Here is a 24,121-nt window from a genome sequence, read left to right on the forward strand (position 1 = left end):
GACCCTATCAGTTTGCCTACTGATTTTAAGCCTGTTAAGTCAGGACAACATTAAGTAACAGAGACAGTTTCAGAGTTATAGGATTTGAAAATGCCATATAGGCTTGCCTATATGCGGAATAATGATAACTACGTTTTATAAAATAGGGGCAGAATTTAAGACTCTCTTAAGTCCCTATAGGCATGCTTTCTAATAGCGAATTAAAGCAGTATTGGAGAGAATTCATTTCAGGAGAAAACAAACATTTAATTAGACTAGTTTCGAAGCAAACTACTCAAGAACTGGATTGACTTATTTAAACTAAACTGATTTTAGATCTAGGCAGAGTTTCTGATGTTGTTTCCTATAAGCTAATTGTTTAAGTACTGATGTTAGAAACTTGTAGGTGTGACAACAAATAAAAAACACATGTAAACACTCATTACAACAGAAGTTGAACTGGATCATATCCTATAGGCATGGTCTCTGCTTGTGAAGCTGATTTTAAGACCTATAAACATGATTTCTATTATTGGAACCACTTGAAGCCTATAGGCATGATTTCTAACATGGTAAGGCAAAACATAACAAAAATATAAAGTCTTATAGGCATGGTTTCTACCCGTATTACCCCACAAATATGTAACTACCCACCCTTTTCCACTAGTTACCCCAGTATCCGTTTACAAATTATTACGGACCATATGAATGCATTACATAAATAGACAAAAAGGAAAAAAAAAAAGAAGTTACATTATAGGGAGCCTGTATCAGGCCCAAGTGATTTTCCAAAACCTCTAATAGCCTCAAATGCCCAATTTCATAGATAATATCATTGTCTAGGTGCGTCAGAGTTTCCTAAGCATTTCAAGGAATCCGGGCAGTGCTCACACCTAGATTTGGTAACGAAATTGAGTAAGTGCAGTGTGGAAGGGCCAGCCTCAGTGTGTCAGAGTTCAGAGGGTTCTCAAGAGGATCCCAAGGCAGTACACACACTGGAGGGGGCAGAACCTAATGACTTAGGAGTAGAGTGAGAATGCTTGACACAGTTTGAAAGGTTTTAGTGGGAAAACAGTGTTAAAGAGATTTGCTTGAAATAGTTTTGTAAATAAGAGGGTTGTTTAGTAAAACAGCTTTTGAGAACAGTCATGTAACTCAACAAACAGCAGGTCAGTCAAGCAAGTTCAGCAAACACTCGGGGAACAAGTCTCCACATAAGGCCAATTGGGGGTTGTGGACAAATAGGGCAGGTATGATGAACACATAACAGGCAGAAGTCCTTTGCCCTTAGTACAGGTAGTAAGACATAGATTGAGGAGTGTTAATTAGAACACAATAACAGAATAAGAGATGCCTAGGGGGATTCATGAGAGTTGGGAGATAGTAGAGTATAGGATTTTATACTAAACATGGTTGAGCATAATATTAAAACAACTTGGGCAATAGCCCAGCAAGTGCATACTAGAACTAGTAGACATGCATCAAACAGAGTAGAGTCAAGTTACTAGTTCATGAAAGCATGTTGAAGCAAAGAGATTAATTACATGTTGAATAGCAAAACCATAGGTAAAAACAAATCAGGAACATGATGAACTGAAGTATTAAAAGAATATATTGTATTTGGGGCTTGAACTGAAATTAGAGCGTACCAGTATAGAGACAGTAAACACAAGGTGAAGAACAGGAGAGCACAATAATTAGTCTTGGCTTATAGTCGGCTAATCCCAAATGGTAGTAAGTAACAAAGAAAGAAAGTAGAAAGCTTTTAGGGTGAGAGAGAGTTTTTGAACCAATGTGTTCGTCTATTTTTGTTAATGAAAGAATAGTATATATAGTAGTTCGAAATTAGGCAAAATAAGGCAAGAATCACAATAGTATAGTAATTATGGAACCAAGTACTAATCATAATCAAATCAATGCAAGTATTTCTTTAATTAAGGGTTAATCAACCAACGGTAATGGGCAGAAAATGTTTAAGGAAAGAAATCAAGTAGGGCATCAGGTACAAAATAGACAATTAGGGGTAAGTACATAAAGGATAAAATTAAGGAAACAGCTAGTAAAGAATCAGTAAAATAATCGGCTAACCAAATAAGGTAAGAAAATAAAATAAAGTTGCAGAATATGGAAATAATTGAAAATCAGCATATAGTAAATCAGTTAATCAAGGGCTTGAAATTACTGATTTAAGGAGAGTAACACGGGTTCCCATGAATAAGCAAATAAATCAAGTTTAAACAGGAGAATCGAAGGTTTAAAGGGAAGTTCTCAAATCAAGCCAAGAAACAGGGAGCTCAGAGTCAATCAGAGAGAGAGTCATGATTCATTGTTTTAACATATAAATAGAGTGAGATAGGAGTAACCAAACATAGCAAGCAAAGATGTAAGTATTGATCAGTCAAGATGAATCTCAGCACATAGAGCCGATGTAAGTTAGGCATAAAAAACTCACTAGAAACATATTCGAGCCGAGATAGTCACAGAAACTCAAACAAGAATAGGCCAGTCAAAAAATCAAACGAAGAAGCCTAGAAAAATTAGGGCTTTCAACATAGACGAGTTAAAGATGTGATAAACTCATATAATCAGTTAAAATAATGCAAGAAGTAGAAGTTTAAACACAGAGAATTAGTTGAACAAAATTTTGAAAGAAGTTTCGAAACCCTAATTTTAGAAGACGGCAAAAACATTCGAAATCAACGATTTTGGTAAAAGAGTTCTAAGGATAGTGTAAAACATTAAAGAAACAAACTCGAATCATCCTAGATCTGTACAGATCTAAGAGATATATGAAGAAAATCGGGTTTCAGAAGAAATCCATATAGTGATGAAAGAACCTGTCTAGAATCCCAAGGATCGTAACAAATACAGTATGATTTTGCTCGAAATCACACTGGAGTAGCCAAGAACAGACAGGTGACGAATCCTAGGTGTAAGTCGGCGTGGCCCTAGGCCCTTGAAGACCTTAGAGAAGGCAAGCATGGCATGAGAGAAGCCATTGGAGGCTTAGGAGTCGATGAGAGATTACCGGAGAGGACCGAAGAAAAGAGGTCGGCGGTTGAAGGGCTAGGGTTTGATTGAGTTATTGAGAGAGGATAGGAGAAAGAGAATACATAGGCGGCGGATTTGGAAAATGATTTAGGGTTGGGGGTCGTTTGGAATAAAAAAGGCAAGAACGAATGGGGGTCGTTGATCTTTTAGATCAACGGCCAGGTTTTGATAGGTTTTAGGTCGGGTAAGGGTAATTAGGGCCTGGGTCGGGTAATTTGATTAGAAATTGGGCTGGGGTTGGGTTAAAATTGGGGCTAAAATTAAAATGCAATCTGGCTATGTTTTAAATAGCAAATTTAATCCCATATAATTTATAGTAAATAACAGATAATTTCTAGAAAATAATTTTGTGTACTAAAATGATTTAAAATAGATATTTAACATTTTAAAAATATAGAAGATTAATTTTATTCATATAAATGTAATTATACATTAACAGGGGTAATATTGCAATTATATGCAATTTAGCTCTAAAAATACAAATGCCATTATAAAAATACACTGAAAATATTTTAACCATATTTTGGCATAAATATAGAAATTAAATGACTAAATCACAATAATTTGAGGGATAATTATTGGGGATTTTATGAGTAAAAGGGGAGGAAATAAATCAATTTAAAATCTTTAAAATTATAGAAAAATTATGAAAACCTTGTGCATGCTTAAATATACATACATACATACATATATATATATATATATATATATATATATATATATATATATTTTTTGAAAGTATTTATGCATATTAAAAATATATAGGGAAAAATTGGGTATCAATAATGTGAATCATACCTCTATCTCGCTTGACTTGGCATTCCTCAAAGATTGATCGGAAGGTCTTTCTTTAGACCGTAATATAGGCTTTTGGATAGGGTTGGAAATAAATGGTATCATAAAGGCTCAAGAACAGCTTAAAAGGGCTCAGAATTACAACTTTTGGAATCGGATCTCTTACAAAAACTACAACTTCTGCCCCAGTTTCTTTGCCTGGGGAACTTTGAATTTTTATTTTGATGGGACCTAACCGTGAGGCTGCCTACGTATCCTTAAAAGGAATCAGGTCGAACGTAGTTCAAGACATAAGAATTGCTTTGTTTTTGTTTCTTTTTTTCTTTTTTTTCCTTTTCTCTTTTCTTTTCTTTTTCTTTTCTTTCTTTTGCTTTACTCTTTTTTTTCATTTTTCTCTTTTTTTTTTTATTTATATCTTATGTATCTATATTTTTAAACTCTGATTATGATTCCAAAAGAAGGGTATGAAAGAAAATAAATAAGGCTCAAAAGGGGTAACAAAGGACAAAGTGTTTAGATAGCAGAAAAAATACCTTCATCATTCCAATCTTCAAAACATGCCAAGTACAAACGACACAAATAGACAAATCAAAGAAATCATACATAATATCTTTTGAATGCGTCAGAATTGATAGTCATATCTACACATTTGCCTTCTATATCTATTAAATACAAAGCACCATTGGATAACACTCTTGTTACAATGAACGGCCCCTGCCAATTTGGGGCAAACTTGCCTTTAGCTTCAGCCTGATGTGGAAGGATGTGTTTCAATACTTGTTGACACACTTCAAATTTCTGGGGGCGCACATTCATGTTGTATGCTCTTGACATCCTCTTCTGATACAATTGACCGTGACATACTGCTGCCAGATTTTTTTCAACAATCAAACTTAATTGCTCCAATCGGGTTTAGACCCACTCATCATCATCGATTTCTACTTCAGCAACAATTTGAAGGGATCGAATTTCAACTTCCGTGGGTATAACTGCTTCAGTACCATATACCAACAAATAAGGAGTTGCACCTACTGAAGTGCAAACAGTAGTGCGGTAACCCAGCAAAGCAAAAGGCAAATTTTCATGCCATTGTCTAGAACCTTGCACCATCTTTCGAAGTATCTTTTTTATGTTCTTGTTAGCCGCCTCAACAGCTCCATTTTCCTTGGGGCGATACGGAGTGGAATTATGATGCGTAATCTTGAACTGTTGGCATACTTGTTTCATCAAATGGCTGTTAAGATTAGCACCATTTTCCGTGATGATTACCTTGGGAATTTCGAACCGGCAAATGATGTTTGAATGAACAAAATCGACCACTGCCTTCTTGGTCACAGATTTGAAAGTCATAGCTTCAACCCACTTAGTGAAATAGTCGATGGCCACCAGAATAAACCTTTGCCCATTTGACGTTGCTGGCTCAATCGGTCCAATTACATCCATGCCCCAAGAAACAAAAATCCAAGGTGCGGACATTGTATGCAACTCAGACGGCGGAGAATGAATCAAATCACCATATACTTGGCATTGATGACACTTGCGCACAAAGCTGATGCAATCTCGTTCCATGGTGAGCCAATATTACCCTGCTCGAAGAATTTTCTTTGCCAAAACATACCCACTCATATGCGGTTCACAAAATCTGGAATGCACTTCGGTCATGATAGTCGTGGCTTGTTTAGCATCTATGCACCTCAACAGTCCAAGATCTGGAGTTCTCTTGTACAAAAATTCCCCCGCTCAAGAAAAATCCACTAGCCAAACGTCGAATTGTTCTCTTTTGATCACTTGTGTCTTGTACCGGATACACCCCCATCTTGATGTATTCCCGTATATCATGGAACTACGGTTCACCATCAAGTTCCTCCTCAACCACATTATAGTAGGCGTGCTGATCACGAACTTGAATATGTAGAGCGTTAACATAAGCCTTATCCAGATGGTGTAACATTGATGCCAAGGTAGCCAAGGCATCGGCAACCTCATTATGGATCATAGGAATATGCCTGAACTCTACTGATCTGAACCGCTAACAAAGATCGTGCAAACGTTGTCAATACGGTATGAGCTTTAAATCCTGAGTCTCCCATTTTCCCTGAATCTGGTGCACCAACATATCCGAATCTCCCAAGACCAAGACTTCCTGGACTCCCATATCTACTGCTAACCTTAAACCTAGAATGCATGCCTCGTACTCAGCCATGTTGTTAGTATAATAGAAACGAAGTTGGGCCGTAACAGGGTAGTAATGCCCTATTTCAGAAATGAGCATAGTCCTTATTCTGACATCTTTCTTGTTAGCGGCTCCATCAAAGAAAAGTTTCCAACCTGAATTTTCATCCAGCTCCACCTCGTCAATATGCATCACCTCTTCATCAGGAAAATAAGTCTTCAATGGCTCATATTCTTCATCCACCGGGTTCTCGGCCAAATGATCGGCCAATACTTGGGCTTTCATCGCGGTTCGAGTCATATAGATAATGTCAAACTCTATGAGCAAAATCTGCCACTTTACAAGTCTTCCTATGGGCATAGGCTTCTAAAAGATATACTTTAGAGGATCCATGTGAGAAATGAGGTAAGTAGTGTAGGACGACAGATAATATTTCAACTTTTGTGCCACCCAAGTTAGGGTGCAACATATCCTTTCAAGGGGAGTATACTTAACCTCATAGGATGTGAACTTTTTGCTGAGATAATAAATGGTTTGCTCCTTCCTGCCCGTGATGTCATGTTGACCCAACATACAACCGAATGAATTATCCAGGACTGTCAAATAGAGAATTAAAGGTCTCCCGGGTTCCGGCAGGACCAACACAGGTGGGTTTGACAAGTACCCCTTGATCTTATCAAATGCCTCCTGGCACTCATTAGTCCATTTGACCGCATTATCCTTTTTCAGCAACTTAAAGACGGGCTCACAGGTTGTCGTGATTTGAGCAATAAACATGTTGATATAGGTTAAACACCCAAGAAAACTGATCACCTCAGTCTTATTCCTTGGCGGTGGTAATTCCTGGATGACTTTGATCTTTGATGGATCCAATTTGATGCCTCACCGACTGACTATGAAACCCAACAGTTTCCCAAACGGAACACCAAATGCACACTTTGCAGGGCTGAGCTTAAGATTGTACCTGTGGAGCCTCTGGAAAAACTTCCTCAAGTCTCCGATTTGGTTAGACTACTTCTTTGACTTTATGATCACATCATCTACATAAACCTCAATTTCCTTGTGTATCATGTCATGAAACACAGTGGTCATTGCCCTCATGTAAGTTGCCCCAGCATTTTTCAAACCAAATGGCATCACCCGGTAGCAATATGTTCCCCATGGCATGATGAACGCTGTACTTTCTGCATCTTCCTCATCTATCAAGATCTGGTGGTACCCCGTATAGCAATCAACAAAAGACCCGATCTCATGCTTGGTACAGTTATCAATCAAAATGTAGATATTCAGCAATGGGAAATTATCTTTTGGACTTGCTTTGTTGAGGTCATGTAATCAACGCACACCCTAGTCTTACCATCCTTCTTTGGTACCGACACAACATTAGCTAACCAAGTGGGGTATCGCGTGACTCGAATGACCTTTGCATCCAATTGTTTTGTGATTTCTTCCTTGATCTTCACACTCATGTCAGTCTTGAACTTCCTTAACTTCTACTTGACGGGACGGAATGCTGGATCAGTTGGCAATTTGTGAACTACCAAGTCAGTACTCAGACCCGGCATGCCCTCATATGACCATGCAAAAATGTATTTATATTCAAACAGTGCTTTGATTATTTCTTCCTTGATTTGTGGTTCCAAGTGTATACTTATATTGGTTTCCCTGATAATATATGGATCCCCTAAATTGATTGCTTCAGTTTCATTCAAATTAGGCTTGGCTTTCTCTTCGAAATAATTTAGTTCTTTACTAATTTCCTCAAATGCCTCCTCTTCATCATATTCTGTTTCATCATCACTCTATTTCTTGGATTATTATTTCAGAGTTAGATTGGCTTTTAAGACTTGGCCGAAGATTTTTCATGCATGTCATGTCATTGAAACCAACATAAAAAGAACTGTACAAAGAAAGAAGAAAAAAATGACACTATCAGGAGTAATGCAAAAAGGGAAATTGCATTTCATTGAAAATAAAGGATAAGAGGATTTGTACATCAAAACAAGCGAAAAATAAAAATCTGGATTACAACCCTGGAATAATCCAGATAACAGAAAGGAAAACAAAGCAAACTACCAAGACTCCTTCCGAGTAGGGAGAAGAGTAGCATTCCAATTGTTAAGCTTCGCTTTTGGCCCAATAAACTGCACATCTACCTTGTTGGAACCTTCCCCGATTTCCACCATATTCACTTTATCAAATAAACTATGGAACCTTTCAATTAACTCTTCATCAAAGTCGACCACAGGCTTTGAAATTGCTGTGACACTGGACGCTTCACGACCCTTGACTTGACGAAAGACCTGGAGAGGCGTGAGATAGGCTTAGGGAGTGACCATGCCTTCTTTTTTAACTTTCTAGCCTTCTTAATATCATCCCCCGTGGGCTTAAACCCCAGGCCAAATGTACCCAAATTTTCACCTAGAGACACTAGTTGTGTGATACCTTGCAAAGATGTGCCCAGACCCTTTCTCGGCATAAAACCATTCCTTAACATTACATTTGCTACCATGACGGTCGCAAAAGCTAGCTTTGGACCTGGAATATATTCCTCTTCCGGAACCTTCTCAACTGCCACTGTTTCGGAAACTTGGTACACCCAAGGCCCCTTATCATCTTCAACCTCAATAAGCGAGACAGATGTATCATTATAAGCACACAAGTTCTCATCACCATGCACAACAATTTTCTGTCTGTCCTATTCGAACCATCTGGTGCAAATAAGACGGGACTGCTTTGGCAACATGTATCCAGGGCCTACACAATAGAAAATTGTAAGAAACGGCCATATCTAGTACCTGGAACTCCATGGTAAATTCAACTGGTCCTATTGTCAACTCAAGCATGATAGCGCCAATAGAATCCTTTCCCCCTCCGTCAAAACCTCGAACATATATACTATTCTTGTGGATCCTTCCAGCATCAATTTTCAACTTGTGCAGAGTGGAGAGAGGTCAAATGTTTGCACTGGAACCATTGTCAACTAGCACCCTTGTGACCACAGAATCTTCGCATTTCACTATGAGATAAAGAGCCTGATTGTGCTCCGGACCCTCCAAAGGCAACTCATCATCTGAGAATGTAATCCTGTTTGCCTCGAATATCTTGTTGGAAATCTTCACCAAATGGTTCACTCTGATCTTGTCAGGGACATGGGCTTCATTCAAAATATTCATAAGAGCCCGGTGGTGCTCGTCTGAATGTATCAACAATGATAGAAGAGAAATTTGAGCAGTGGTCTTTCTCAATTGTTCCACTATAGAGTAATCCTGCACCTTCATTTTCCTCAAAAATTCTTTTGTCTACTCTTCGGTGATTGGTTTCTTCACTAGAATTGGACTATCTCTGAGTGTCTTGGCTTTCCCTAATTCCTCTGGGGCAAAGCACCCGAACGAGTCAACCCCCGGGTTTCAATAACTTCCGCTTCCACTTCTTTCCCCTTATAAGTTAGTACAACTCTCTTGTAGTTCCGCGGGACGGCCTTGGTATTATCTACCGGCAGTTGGGTCACGGGTTTAATGACAATAAGAGCCGTGCAAGCTCCTTCCACAATTATGACAGGCTTACTTGCTACCCCCGTCACGACCACCTTCAGTTTTCCTTGTTTGCTTCAGCATCATCTGGGGATCCCTTCACGCCTACCACGGACAGCTTAGCATCGGGCTTGCTTAGCTTGTCTGTCAACCCCTCAACTGTCGAAGATGTTGCATTTGTAATAATTGGGGTTTCAATTGAATTACTTTCACTGGCACGGATCATCATGACAGACTTCGAAGGCTTCTCGGACTTCCCATCCTTATACACTATCTCAATCATATGTGTTTCAGCATGGGCTGGCAATGGATTTTGATTGATGTTGGGCGCTTCCGGGCTTTGGACCTTAATCTAGTTTGTATCAATAATCTCTTGGATGACTCTCTTCAAATGCCAACACTTTTCTATGTCATTCCCCAGAGCGTCAGAACAATATGCATATCTGAGGGAATAATCCAGGTTCTTCAGAAGGGGCTTTGGTAATTTTGACTCAATCAGACTTAGAACTCCCAACTACTTTAACCTCTGAAACAGACTAGTGTAAGACTCTCCAAGCGCAATGAAAGTTCACTTCTGTTGCTGCCTTTCCTTCCTATACTTCGTCCTGGGGCAAAAGCTTGGACTAGTAGGGTTTTAGTATGTTTGTGGAGGCAAGTAAGTATTTTATGGAGCTGGTGCACACCATTACGGGTAAGGAGGGGGTTGAGCATATGACTATGCATGATGGACATGGTATTGGGGTGGCCTGACAGAATACTGAGGGTCTGTAGTGGGAAGTAGTGTTGGGGTGGATTATATGGAGCTTGAGTGTAGGTTTGAGGCTGGGGTTGAGGCTGGGTGTAATGGTGCGGCGGACCCTTTGAGCCAGGCCACGATCCTGAGATGATCATAGCAACATCTTCTTTCTTCTTTTTCCCTAACACGCCCCCTATGCCATTCTGGATCGCTTTGTGGTTGCTTTGATGGCAAAGTAACTCATGATCTTGCTCAACTTGAGCCCTTCCTCTATCATTCCTCCCATCTTCACCACTTTATTGAAAGACTTACCTACGGTCGAGACCAGATGACCAAAGTAAGTAGGCTCCAAGGTCTGAAGAAAGCAATCCACCATTTCATCTTCCTTCATTGGAGGGTCGACTCGTGCCGCCTGTTCTCTCTACCGGAAACCATACTCCCTAAAGCTCTCACTGGGCTTTTTCTCTATCTTAGTCAAATATAGGCGATCTGGGACAATTTCTACGTTGAACCGGAAATGCCGAGAAAAAGCCTGAGCCAAGTCATCCCAAGTATACCACCTGTTGTTGTCCTGGGGGGTGTACCACTCCAATGCTGCACCACTCAAACTTTGACTAAAATATGCCATCATCAATTCATCTCTCCCACCGGCACCCTTATTTTGCTGCAAAATCCTCTCAAGTGGGCCACGGGGTCTCCATGCCCGTCATACAAGTCAAACTTGGGCATTTTGAATCTGACAGGTAGTTGGACATCAGGAAACAAGCATAGATCCTTATAAGCCATGCTCACTTGGCCCCCTAAACCTTGCATATTTCTCAATGACTGCTCCAAGCTCTTTACCTTGCTAAATATCTCATCTTGCTCTGTGTTTTTGGATGGCTTCTCAGCTTCGATGGGAAGTTTGAAGTGGGGAGTGTAGGAGTAGTGATCTGGGACTTTGAATGTGGGCTCTGGGGCATAGTGCTGGTTATCTTGGGCTTGGAATACCGGCTCACTAGAAGATCGATGGAGTGTAGCTGGTGGAGGTGCTACGAAGGCAGGGGTGGCTGGCGGAGGGGGTATGCGGTTTTTTTAGCTGGTGGAGCTTGGATGGTTTGGGAAGTGGTGCCATGATAGTGGTGGTAAGGGGTGAAGCTTGGTGCGTGTTGTGGGGATAAATCAACAATGAGGGGCTCTTAAGATTGAGCCAGTGGTGGGATGAAAGCAGGGTTGGCAGGGTATGATGGTGGAGGATGCCCTTTCATCCATGCTTGGTACATTTCAGCCATTTGGTGTTTTAGCTTATGTAACTCTTCTTTCAAACCGGGCTCAGATTCCTCCTCCTCTCTTGGCGGGTCAATAACACTCGCGTCCAATTCTTTGTCAGCCATGATCACCTTGTGTTTAGACCTGGTATTGTACGTGTGGGTTTCTAGAATTCCAAAAAAACTAACCACCTTCATGTGCTCAATAACAATAGCACACTTGTTAGTGTTTAAGATCTTAACAGATAGGCAACCGCACGTTTGGGATGCAATGCACCTAAACAGTTAAAAGTTTGTACTATGTATTTGAACGGTTGCATATTTCATCCCGGCCTTAACCAACTCTTTTCATTTTGCACTTTCTCTTCTCTCTCTCTTTTTTTCTTTTTTTCATTATTGCCCTTTTCACTCACTATTGATTTTCCCACTTGGTTCTTGTCGCTCCTCTTTTTTTTCTCGTGCTTTTGTTCTCTTGTTTTGCCATTCTTTCTTTCCACTCAGTTTCTTTTCTTTTTATTTTCTCTTTTCCATTTTATGGTTATGATCGAATCCTATGGGGATTGCCTACATATCATGGTGCTGCATGAATCAGATCATTACGTAGTTCAGGATATAAATGTGAAATAAAAGAAAGAAATATTTTTGGGTTTTCAAATTTTCATAAAATAAAAATATTATGTTTTCCTCTGTTACAACGACTCCATCTACAGACTTAAACATAAAAACTAACAAACTCTAAAAGAAACTGCAATACAGACTCGAAAGTGGACTAGCAGACTCCAAAAGAAACTGAAATACAGACTCGAAAGTGGACCAACAAACTCCAAAAGAAACAGAAAATACAGACTCGAAAAATAAAATCAGAAATACATGAGTGCCTCAACTACTGCTCTAGGGGCCTGCGGGACATCAGTCGGTCTCGTCGCGGGCTATGTGCCATATCTTCTTATAGGCAATATAGGTCATCCATTATCTGACGGACAAAAATCATAACTACAACGAAGAACATGGACCTAGTCATGTCCTCACATTCGTTGCACTTCATCACAATATAGTGAGCAATCCTTCTAACCCTCTCCCTGACAACGCCCTTCTCTTGTAATAGACGTCCAATTTGTTGAGATCTGGCCTCTAAAACTTGTGTAGCCGTATGATTTTGCTCTTGCAATTGCTGTAAGTCCTCTTCTAGTTGTGACATCAAGGCATAGCAGTGTTCTCTTTCTGCTTTGAAGTTCTTTGCTTGCTTGGTCATTTCTCTCTCAAAGGTATTGATCTTTTTCTCCAACCCCATGATTCCTTTGTCGTATTTTTCCTTTAACTGTTGAATGAAACGTGCTCGTTCCTCTGCATTTCTAGCCAACTTTGCTCGGGCCTTTGCTAGTTCACCGTCAGTTTTTTCCAAATCAAACCCATAATCACATACTTTCCGCCTAAGGCTGTCTATAAGTTCCTCACGCTTCTGGCAGGGTTCTCAGCTGCTATTTTCATCTTCTGGATTTGGGCTCGGAGGGCGTCATTTTCTTTGGCTATCCTTTTCTTTTCACCCTCATCCGCAGCGACTTGCAAACCACTCTCAAATTGAAGATCTCTGACTTGCTTTTTCAATTTGCTTATAGTGGCCCTATACTCATTTTCTTTGGTCAGCCAATCTTATTGTTCCTGTGATGCTTCAACAAATTCTTGGAGGTGGGTTCTTTTGGCTAGTCTTCCAAACTCAACACTTCTTTTATACCAAGCAAGGTAACCGGACGAGACTCCACCCTTGGATAAATCACGCACTCGGGTGTTTGCCGTCAGGTATTGGCACTCACTCCAGATTTGGCGAATTGTTTCATGAAATTGGCCATCAGAGCGGATTTCGACTGCATGAATGCTAAGGTCTTCGTCCTTGGGAATTATTTGACATCTTCCTAGCTATATCGAAACCCCGTATGGGGCATAAGTTTGGATACTTCTAAGACCCATTAGGAGGAAGTGAGGACCGGTGGCAGGCATGTATATAATCTCATTAACAGGAAGCCAACCCAACGTCCACTCTATCTTATCTACAGTTATGGAGCGGAGGCAGGATATCCAATCTATGACCCCTTCTGGCATCTTGAACCCATTGACCCTTGTATCAAACTCCTCTATACAGCTTTTCCTTGTCGACCCATAGTTCATGTACCGAGGATGATGACATAGATGCTCAATCATCCACATTTGTAGCAACAAATTGCAGCCTTCGAAAAAATATACTCCGGCTTTGCAAGCTGTGAGAGCTCGAATATTTCAGACACTATCATAGGTGCACGGGTGCTTTTTACATTGGTAATCAAAGTATTGACGACTCCAGTTACCTGTAGATCAGTATTCCCATCCTTCTTGGGAAACACTAGAAGACCCAAGAATGCCACCATGAAAGCGAAACATCTATGCTCTTCCCATTTTGGTCGGTTCCCTTTACTACAGATTCTGCTTTCCGGGTTTTCAAACCCTCTTAGATGTCTGTACCACTGGTATATGAAGTATAGAGTGGAAAACCCACCCACCATATCTGCATACTAGACCCCTCTACTTATTTTTAACAAATCCAAAAACTTGTGCGGGGTGATGGCCCTTGGAGCGACCAAGTATTTATGTCTTAGACCCTCGGTACTCCCAGCATAACTCGCTATCTCCTCCAAAGTAGCTGTGAGTTCGAAGTTCGAAAAATGCAGAACGTTGTGAGCTGGATCCCAAAATGTCAGCAGTGCTTTTATTATATCTCCCCTAGGCCTGATCTTTAGAAATTCGGTGAGAGCCCCCAAGTAATGGTTGACCATTTCTCGTCCTAGCTTACCTAAATATTCCCACCACATGTGTAGTTCCAATGGAATCTTGGTCATGACCTTCATTGATAAATGTTGACTCGTGCTCATTCTGCACATTTAGATTAAGGTGATTGATTTAAAGACAAAGTGAATCTTTTTTTTTTTTTGAAAACTGATAAAAAGGGTTTATTTTGCAAAAATCAAATAAATCAAGGCTACATTTGCGAATACGGTCCTTCAAAACTTCGAAATGGAAGATTTTAGGGTTGTGTTCGCTAAATGGCCAAAAATTGACAAAGAAACCATCGGTGGCTATTCTTGCAAAAACAGCCTTCCGGCGTCCCTTTGGGGCACTCGGCTATTTAGACAAAAATGGCATCACCCACTTTATTTATGACAAAAATGATGACACTTCATATTTTTCCAAAATTTTCCAAAAGTAGGGCTGGACCCGATGAGGGTTGCCTACGTATCCCACATCCGGTGAGAATCAAACCGGAATTGAAATTGAGTCACATGAAATGCACACCCGGACTTAACAAATAAAAGAAAATCAATTTAAATAGTGCGCCTAAAGCAACTACGAATTTCAAATTAATAACAAGATTTGTGAGGGCCATGGAAAATTCAACTGATGGCACACCTCGATTTCTAAAGAGTTAAAATTATTTAATATGAGGGTCATGGGTTTTGGAGATTTTAATTGGCATGGCACACCTCAAATTACTTCTTTTGAAAAAAATAGTTTCCTAATTTAGTCTTGTGAGGGCCATAAGCTATTAGTGTTATTTTATATGGCACACCTCACCCTAAGTAAAAGAATTATCTAAAACAACGCAATTTGAAATCATTATTTGCACAACTACTAATCACAGGGGAGTGCTGGGCTTTTAGGCGTTTGAGCCAAGCCTATTGTAGATATAATCTGCAGCAGTCGTTCAAAAGAGGATCTGGGCTTGAAATGCAAGCCCAAAGATCGGAAGGCAAACAATTTCACCCACTCCTAAAATGGCCTCGCAATTCAGCCTAAGGAAAACCAATCCGATAAAAATGCATTTCAAAGGAAAATAAGGCCCAGGATAGAGTCCCCACAGACTAGAGGAACATCTGAAACCTCGTGAATTTGACTGGACCCTTTGGCCATGATCAATACAGATCAAATTAAAATACTAAACCCCAAATGTTGTAACACATAGATAATCGTAACATTTATCAAAGAACATTATTCGAATTTAATTGAGTAAACAGTATGAAGCAGCATTCTAATTTCAATTTGCCCCTATCTACATTATGAACACATTGTGTGAAATTCAAACTTTATTTGTAACCCCACTAAACAATATTGGAGCTCAGACCAACCACTTACTACTCAACCTGTAACTTCTTCAAGAACAAAGTGCTACACTAAACTTTATAAGGAAAACAAACCAGCAAAAAATTGTCATGACTAAATCATGAATCTGAAAATCAGTGTTAATTTGAACAAAATTAAATAAAAGCTAAAAGTGATTCTTCATATGACCTAAATCATTACTGCCAACAACAGAATCCTGAGCATGTTTCATATCCAAAACAAGTTAAATTGGCTCAACTACATAATAGGAGACATTGTAGACTTAACCCGCAAAACTTAACAATATAATATCATATATCTACATCGAAGAACAGTAGAAATATATATAAAAGTTAAGTTATTACACAACGATGTGATTAAAAAAGAAAGTAAGAATCCAACAAGAAACAACTTATATTCAACATCTTTCACATTTTATGGCATGTTTACATCTCATATGTTGTCCACAGTCGAGGAAATACCTGGATGTCAACAGAAAACAAAGAAAAATGAAAAGCTCAGCAGCAGCAATAGAGCAAATGAACCAACAGATCCAAACACAACAAGATTCAACTCTTTTGGACCATTTTTAACCAGAATGAATCAGAAGTTTTGAAAGGTTTCGAACTTATGAAGATAAATAGCAAACCAAGCTAATTTCTAACAAAGAATGCAAGGGATTTTTCAGTATTTTTGAACTCAGCCATTTTTAAGCTTTTTTAGTATTGTAATTCTCTGAATTCTTCTTTGAAATGAAGAAACCTGTCTTTTATAGAACACTTTTTAGGGCAGCAAAATTGCTTTTCAAGTTTTTACCAATTACCCTTCTTCAATTTTCATTCTTGCAAGTTAGTCCCCAATTTTAAATTTTGTTTATTAAAACTAGCCTCAACCCTACCTTCCTAGTAGCTTCCTATTTAGTTACAAGAGATTCTTTAAATTAGAAATCCCAAACTACCCTTTGAATTCCCAGTATTAACCTTCCTAGCCTGAGCCAAAGCAGGCTGCCTGAATCCCAGACCTGGGCCTAAACAAATGGGCTTCTAATGCCCCAGGTCTGGACTACCACAAACCCAAGAGGAGGCTTCTAAATTAAAATGGCGATGAACCAATTAAACAAAAACCCAAAAAAGATTCAAATTCACAGCAGATAAAGAATTTAACCATTTAGACCCAAAATAATGAAACTAGCAATGTTGATTGACTAGGATTGGCTAAAAGAAAAAGAAGAGAGAGGGAGAAGACTTCTAATTTGATCAATAGAAACAACAACAGGAAAGGAAAAGAAGTTGGCCTACTGATATGAATAACAAGTAATCAAAAACGAATTCAAATGAAGAAGCTAGAATACAAACAGAATAATAACAAACATAGACAAACAAAAGAACTAATTTCAGAAATTAAAACTTTTTACTAAATTTTGGTCAGAAGAAAACTAACTAAAGAAGGGTAGAAGAAAAGGAAAGAGAATAGAAGATGAAACACATAATGGATAGAAGAAAAAACAAAAGAAAAATACCTAAATCGATCCGGTGAAACTCTAGCTACTTCGATTTGAACCCAAAATTAATGTCAACCGTGTGTTCTTGTCAAGAACAAATGGGCAACGTCAGTTTCGTGCACAATCGATCCCCCTAGCTTTGCATGTCCTAGATCCGAAGTCGGGGGAAAATTTGGGGCTTTAGGGTTTCAGCCTTAGATTTAAGATTCGAACAAATGGAGAGGGATTCGAGGGAAGTTGTATTGGGTTTTTGGAAGAGGAAGGTACATGGGTGATGTTGTGTTAGTTTGGGGGCAGTTTGGGGTGATGCCGCCACCGGAGGGAGTGAGGATTTTAGGGCGGCGTTCTAGGGTTCTCCATGTGTCTCTGAAGGTGGAGATGAAGTTAAGGGAGATGGAACGGGGTAGGCCATTCGGACAATTATATGGGGAACTAAAGCCAGTTCCGGGCCGTCTGATTAAATGAAATCGACGGCTCTGATGAAAAGGGTCCAAGACGACATCATTTGATCAGGATTTTAAGATGGACCGGGTATGAAGTGGAGTTGGGCTGGATTGAATGGGTCTTTTGGGGGAAATTGGATTGGGGCCTGGGAAAATTTAATTAAAATAGCCCAAAAATCATACTCCTTTTATTTTATTTTCTTTTCTCTTTCAATTTCAAATTTTCCTTTTCTTTTCCAAATTAATTTAAAAACCTAAATTAACTCTTGAAACTAAATTAATCTACCAAATTAAGCTAATTACTAGTCAAAGTATTTATAAAAAATTAAATAACTCCAAAATTAACAGAAAAAGCTATAAAATTCAAAATTAAAAGTTAAAATGCAAAGTGAGTTATTTTTGTGATTTTCATTTTTATATGACAACTAAATTGCTAATTAACCTAAAAATGTAAAATTAAATCCTAAATGCAAAGTAGTTTTTGTATTTTCATGAATTAAATGAAATTAAGCATGCACAGAAAAATGCAAATAATTAAGAAAATTCTACAATAATTCCTAAAATGACAAACAATTAAAAGAAAAATCTAATTCTTTGCGATTCTGTAGGAGTAATTCATGTGTGGCAAAAAATCACGTGCTCATACCTCCCCCTTTTTTCAAAAATTTCGGTAGAGTTTCGGGATATTTTGGATACCAGATTTTGGGAAATAGATGAAATTCTCTCTCATATCCCGAACTTGGTTTTTCTCTTTATCTTTCTTACCTAATCTAGAAGTCGGTCAACATGCAAGCTGAAACAAATGAATGCACAGGTAGCACGTAAAAAATCGCATCAGGTTGGTCTTTTTATTTCTGGGTACACCTGTCCTAGACGGACCCAGCTCCTGTGTTGAGTCCCCAAAGTCAAATGCATATGATGCAAACATGCATTCCTACTTGGGATCTGGCATGATTCTAGACTTGGTGTACCCGAGCGGGCAACTCGAGCCGAGGGGGGAGCTACATACCAGGAACCAAAAGGCCATCCGGTTTGTAACTTGTCCGAACCTCTTCCTAAATTAGGATATGACACTAACAGAAAAGAAGTCATGCCAGCGTGCACTTCCCCGAAGATGAGAAGAGAAGGGTTTTGCAGCAGTTTATATACAATTCAAATAATATCAAAGCGGTGAAAAGCGGCATTTAGCACATTAGGCCCAAAAATGTAATACAAATCAGATAATAAATAAAAGCCAATTATAAAATCTATTCTAAGCTTGAATTCTGAACCCTGAACCAGAGATTCTGGGTTCTTTTCCCCAGCAGAGTTGCCAGAGCTGTCACACCTCCTTTTCTACCCCGGAAGAGGTATAGTGAGTTTTTCCAATTAAAGTGACAATAATCGAAACGAGATTATTTATTTCAAATTCAGAGATGCCATTTGGGATAATTCATGGTGTCCCAAGTCACCGGTTTAAAATCCTGAATCGAGGAAGTTTGACTATGTTTTACAGTTCGCGAAACACAGAAATTCGAGTAAGGAATTCTATTAACCCGAGAGAAGGTGTTAGGTATTCCCGGGTTCCGTAGTTTTAGCACGGTCCATCAACTATTATTATAGGCCTAATTATCTGATTAATTACACATTTAAAACCTACGTGCATTTTTAGCTTTTGACCGCTTTTAATTATTTTTGAAATTATTCTGGAACAAGTTACGATTGTCGTACACTTGTTTGTTTGGTACACATTGCGGATCGTGTCAGGGAACCGCGCCCACGACACATAACATGTTTCAATTATTGACATTATTAGTTGTTATGGTCGGGTCACATAAACGTATCCCCGAATTTGAAAATTAAATATCACAACTACATCACGGGAACCGTACCCATAGCCATGATAATTTATTTAATTAACGTACCTAAAGCAAACTACGAGAGTTCAAAGCATTTTTCTACATTAGTTAAGATATTGATGTGAGGATCATCGACTATGCGATTGAGTGACACACCTCAACTTATATAAAGAATTTGTACTCAAATTAAAGCGAACCACGGGTATTCATATTTAAAACTAAGTGTGGAATTTAATGTATAGCTACTGATTGTGAATATGCATTGGATAATATATTAGGCTTTTAATTGTTTTGAGAAGAAGTGGGCCAGCAGTAGGCCTAATTTGTTATATACATAAGTCTTTAAGAGAAGAACAACGGCTGGCAGGCACTGGGCTCGAAGTGGAGCCCAAGATTGAGGACAAAAGGGACTAGATAAGCCCGGTGAGTTCCATTGGGCCAGTACTAGGACCAACCTTTAAAGGCATGCTTTCAATGTTGCAAAAACATTTATTATATCAACAAAAAATTTAGGAAGAAATGCGCTGAAAATACTTGGGCCAAAATTGAGCCCAGAAAGTGAAAGAAAACAGAAGTCATTCATATGGGGCTTAATTCAAAAACCAGCTACCTCGTCTGGGCCAAACACCAGGCCCAGTTATACTAAACAAAGGGCCTTTAATATCCAGGCCTTGATTTGGCCTGATTTCATTTTTTGGGCATAGAAATCAATTATCCAATTACTAAAAATGCAGAGTATTAGTCAACTATTATGAATTAAATTGTTTAAACATGCTATTAATATCAATCAACAAGATATCGACTCCTGAACTCATTCATGGACTAATTTAGATCTACACATGCCATTATGCTCAACAATTTAAACACATAAATGTACATTCAATAACCTTTAACAAAGTCCCAAATAATTACAACTATTAAATATAGTAAATCGTTAAATCAACATGGATGAATTAAAATAGTTTGAATGTCTAAACCATCTAAATACATTAGCATCAGTATCGATAGTACTTAAGCAGGACTAAAAGAAGTTACAGATTCAAATGAAGAAGAACAATAGAAAAACATTTAGCTAAGTATAAATCGGGAGTCAAATTCCAAATCAACATGCTACAATCCCATTTTTTATCACTTCAAGCTCATAAACATAACTGGATACAGCAAAAGAGAATGAAATAAGAACTTCAAGCTAAGAATGAGTAAGGATCAGCAGCTAGTCAACAGCAATAGCAGCTTCAATTTAATCCATACCCAAGCACAGAAAACCAGAAATTTAGGGAATGTTTTTATAATCTTTGCTAAAGAAAATCAGGAAAACAAAACCAGCTCTCACTCAAACAATGCAGAACTTTTTAGTCTTTTCTAGGGTTCCAAATCTATCTAAGAAGTGAGGGAAGGGTTCTATATATAAGCCACTGAAAATACCATGTGCTGAGAAACAGAAAAAATCGGGAATTATTCCCTCACACAGCCCCTAAAAGCATCTTCCTAACAGAAATGGGACAGCTGGCAGCCTCTAATTGGTTTCAGCATTTTTGTGCTGGCCAAATAGAGCCAGCTGTCCATATTCTAAAACCTTCCTATATAGTTTTATCTTATTCCATACTTACCCACCCTTCAAACAAACCCCTTAAGTTTTCTTTATTGTTCAATTAAACCTACAAGTTTCTAATGACTTACAAATTAGGGCAAATACAAACGGACAAGTCCATGCAAATCAAAAAACAAAACTAGACAATGTGACTGAATTTTGAACATCTAGACATTTTTTTAAAAAAAATAAACTAGAATGAACTAATTTGTTGGTCGATCAGGTGGTGGTCAGACCCGTTTCTATGCCCTCCCAGCCAGACTAGATGTTATCGCTTCAGATGCTGTGATTACAGTATTGTCTCAATCTGCCACAGAGATGCCTCTGTATTATTTGATCCCGGTTCCACTTTTCATATGTGTCATCATATTTTGCTCATTATCTGGATACGTCCCGCGACTCTCTTGTTTCATCTGTTCATGTATCTACTCCGGTGGGCGATACTATTATTGTGGACTGTGTATATCGGTCGTATGTGGTGACTATTGGGGGTTTGGATACCCGAGTGGATCTTTTGTTTCTTAGTATGGTTGATTTCGATGTGATATTGGGCATGGATTGGTTATCTCCGTGTCGTGCTATTTTGGACTGTCATGCTAAGATAGTGACATTGGCCATGCCAGGTAGGGGTGGGCATATATCGGGTAAAACCGATAACCCAAACCGTTAGTTACTTATTGGGTTATCGGTATTGGGTTATTGGGCTAATGGTTCGGTAACGGGTAAAAAAAATTCTTATTGGGTTATCGGTTCGGGCTCGGTTTATCAATTCTGTTATTGGGTAAACCGATAACCCAATAAGGGTTTACTAATTTACTAGTCTACCCTTTAGTCTAGTAATACACTAATACTAGGGTTTCATTTTCATTATTGATTATTTCATATAGTGCTTTCAGCTTTGCTTTCTCCGCCGCTGTCATTCATATCCTCACTCACTCCTGTCCTAGTGTCCTGTGCTTGAAGCCCTCAGTCAAGCTCAACTCAAACCCTTAGTCAAGCCCTTAGTCCTCAGTCCTCACCCTCAGAAGTCAAACCTCACCAGTTCTCTGCCAGTTCGCCACCGGCCACACGGCTGAAGCAGTCAAGCCCTCACCAGTTCTCTGCCTCATGACTCACGCAGTCACTGACACACGACTGAGCCCGTCAAAACTCAGTTTTGTATATCTTTTTCCGGCAGAGCGTTGCACTAAGGTTAGTGTTTCATATCCCATTTCTGAATTTGTCTTAGTTTGGTATCTTAGAAAACAATTTTTGCATATTTTCCTTTTTTATGAAGCTCGAAAAATGGTTTCCCTAAAATGTTTGGTTTCTTGAATTTATACTACACTGCTTGATACTACACTGCTTGATTTCTTCCTAAAATGTTGTATCGCTGCTTGATTTCTTTTAAAATGTTGTATAAATTCACAGTGTATCGCTGCTTGATTTCTATTGAATACTGATTTATACTACACTGCTTGATACTACACTGCTTGATTTCTTCCTAAAATGTTGTATCGCTGCTTGATTTCTTTTAAAATGTTGTATAAATTCACAGTGTATCGCTACTTAATTTCTATTGAATACTGATTTATACTACACTGCTTGATACTACACTGCTTGATTTCTTCCTAAAATGTTGTATCGCTGCTTGATTTCTTTTAAAATGTTGTATAAATTCACAGTGTATCACTGCTTGATTTCTATTGAATACTGATTTATACTACACTGCTTGATACTACACTGCTTGATTTCTTCCTAAAATGTTGTATCGCTGCTTGATTTCTTTTAAAATGTTGTATAAATTCACAGTGTATCGCTGCTTGATTTCTATTGAATACTGATTTATACTACACTGCTTGATTTCTTCCTAAAATGTTGTATCGCTGCTTGATTTCTTTTAAAATGTTGTATAAATTCACAGTGTATTGCTGCTTGATTTCTATTGAATACTGATTTATACTACACTGCATGATACTACACTGCTTGATTTCTTCCTAAAATGTTGTATCGCTGCTTGATTTCTTTTAAATCAAATTCACAGTGACACAAAAACATGGCTGAAAATATCATGATTGATAAGGTGATTGGTGAAAGTGGAGCTTCTAATTCAAATGCCACATCACAATCTCAATCAGTTCAATCGAAAGCAAAAAAACAAAGAAAAAAGAGGTCTGTTGCATGGGAATATTTCGACCAAATTATTGATCCGGAAGGAAATCAAAAGGGTGTTTGTAAACATTGCAAAAGAGAATATTTTGCCGATTCAAAAGATAATGGTACGAAATCACTCCTTACACATATGGCCAAGTGTTTAAAAATGCCTTTAGATGTTGCAAAAAGTCAATCAAAACTAGGCTTTAACCCTATTCCGGGGGGTAATAAGGGTGATGTAGCCGTTGTTCCTTGGAAATTTGATCAAGAACAATGTAGGAAGGCTTTGTGTCGTATGGTGATCGTTGATGAACTTCCTTTCAGCTTTGTTGAAAAGGAAGGTTTTATGAATTTTATGAAAGTTGCACAACCTTTTTTCGAATTCCTTCACGTAGAACTGTGACTCGGGACTGTTTTGATCTTTTCAATGATGAAAAACGTAAGTTGGTAAAGCTTTTTAAAGATCAGAGAGTTTTCCTTACCACTGATACTTGGACTTCCTTACAACGAATAAATTATATGTGTATTACTATTCATTGGATTGATAGTGAATGGAAAATGCATAAAAGAATTGTCAACTTTTGTCCTATCTCTAGTCATAGGGGGAAGATATGGCAAATAGTATTGTTAATTGTTTGAAAGAGTGGGGGTTACAAAAGATTTTCACTGTCACAGTTGATAATGCTAGTTCAAATGATGTGACGGTGAAGGAGCTTTCTAAGAAGTTAACTAAATGGGGGACCAATTCTATGAATGGTAAGCACCTTCACGTGAGGTGTATGGCTCATATTATGAATCTTGTTATTCAGGATGGTATAAAAGAATCAATTATGTCTATTGAACGTATTAGGCAAGCAGTGAGATATATCAGGCAGTCTCCTGCTAGGTGGAAAAAGTTTCAGGAATGTTGTGATGAAGGAAATCTAGTTAGGAAATCTTTATGTTTGGATGTTCCTACAAGGTGGAATTCTACATA

At 38.5% G+C, this 24,121-nt stretch overlaps 1 protein-coding gene across 1 annotated transcript; it reads left to right on the top strand.

The window, feature by feature from the left end:
- The first annotated feature begins 23,047 nt into the window (after positions 1-23,047).
- LOC142177531 (zinc finger BED domain-containing protein RICESLEEPER 4-like) lies at positions 23,048-23,548 on the top strand. Its single transcript, XM_075246576.1, has one exon. It carries the CDS (start codon positions 23,048-23,050, stop codon positions 23,546-23,548), a length of 501 nt encoding a protein of 166 aa, XP_075102677.1.
- The last annotated feature ends 573 nt before the right edge of the window (positions 23,549-24,121 follow it).

This window comes from Nicotiana tabacum, chromosome 3 (genome assembly GCF_000715075.1).
Source record: "Nicotiana tabacum cultivar K326 chromosome 3, ASM71507v2, whole genome shotgun sequence".
Lineage (NCBI taxonomy): Eukaryota > Viridiplantae > Streptophyta > Magnoliopsida > Solanales > Solanaceae > Nicotiana > Nicotiana tabacum.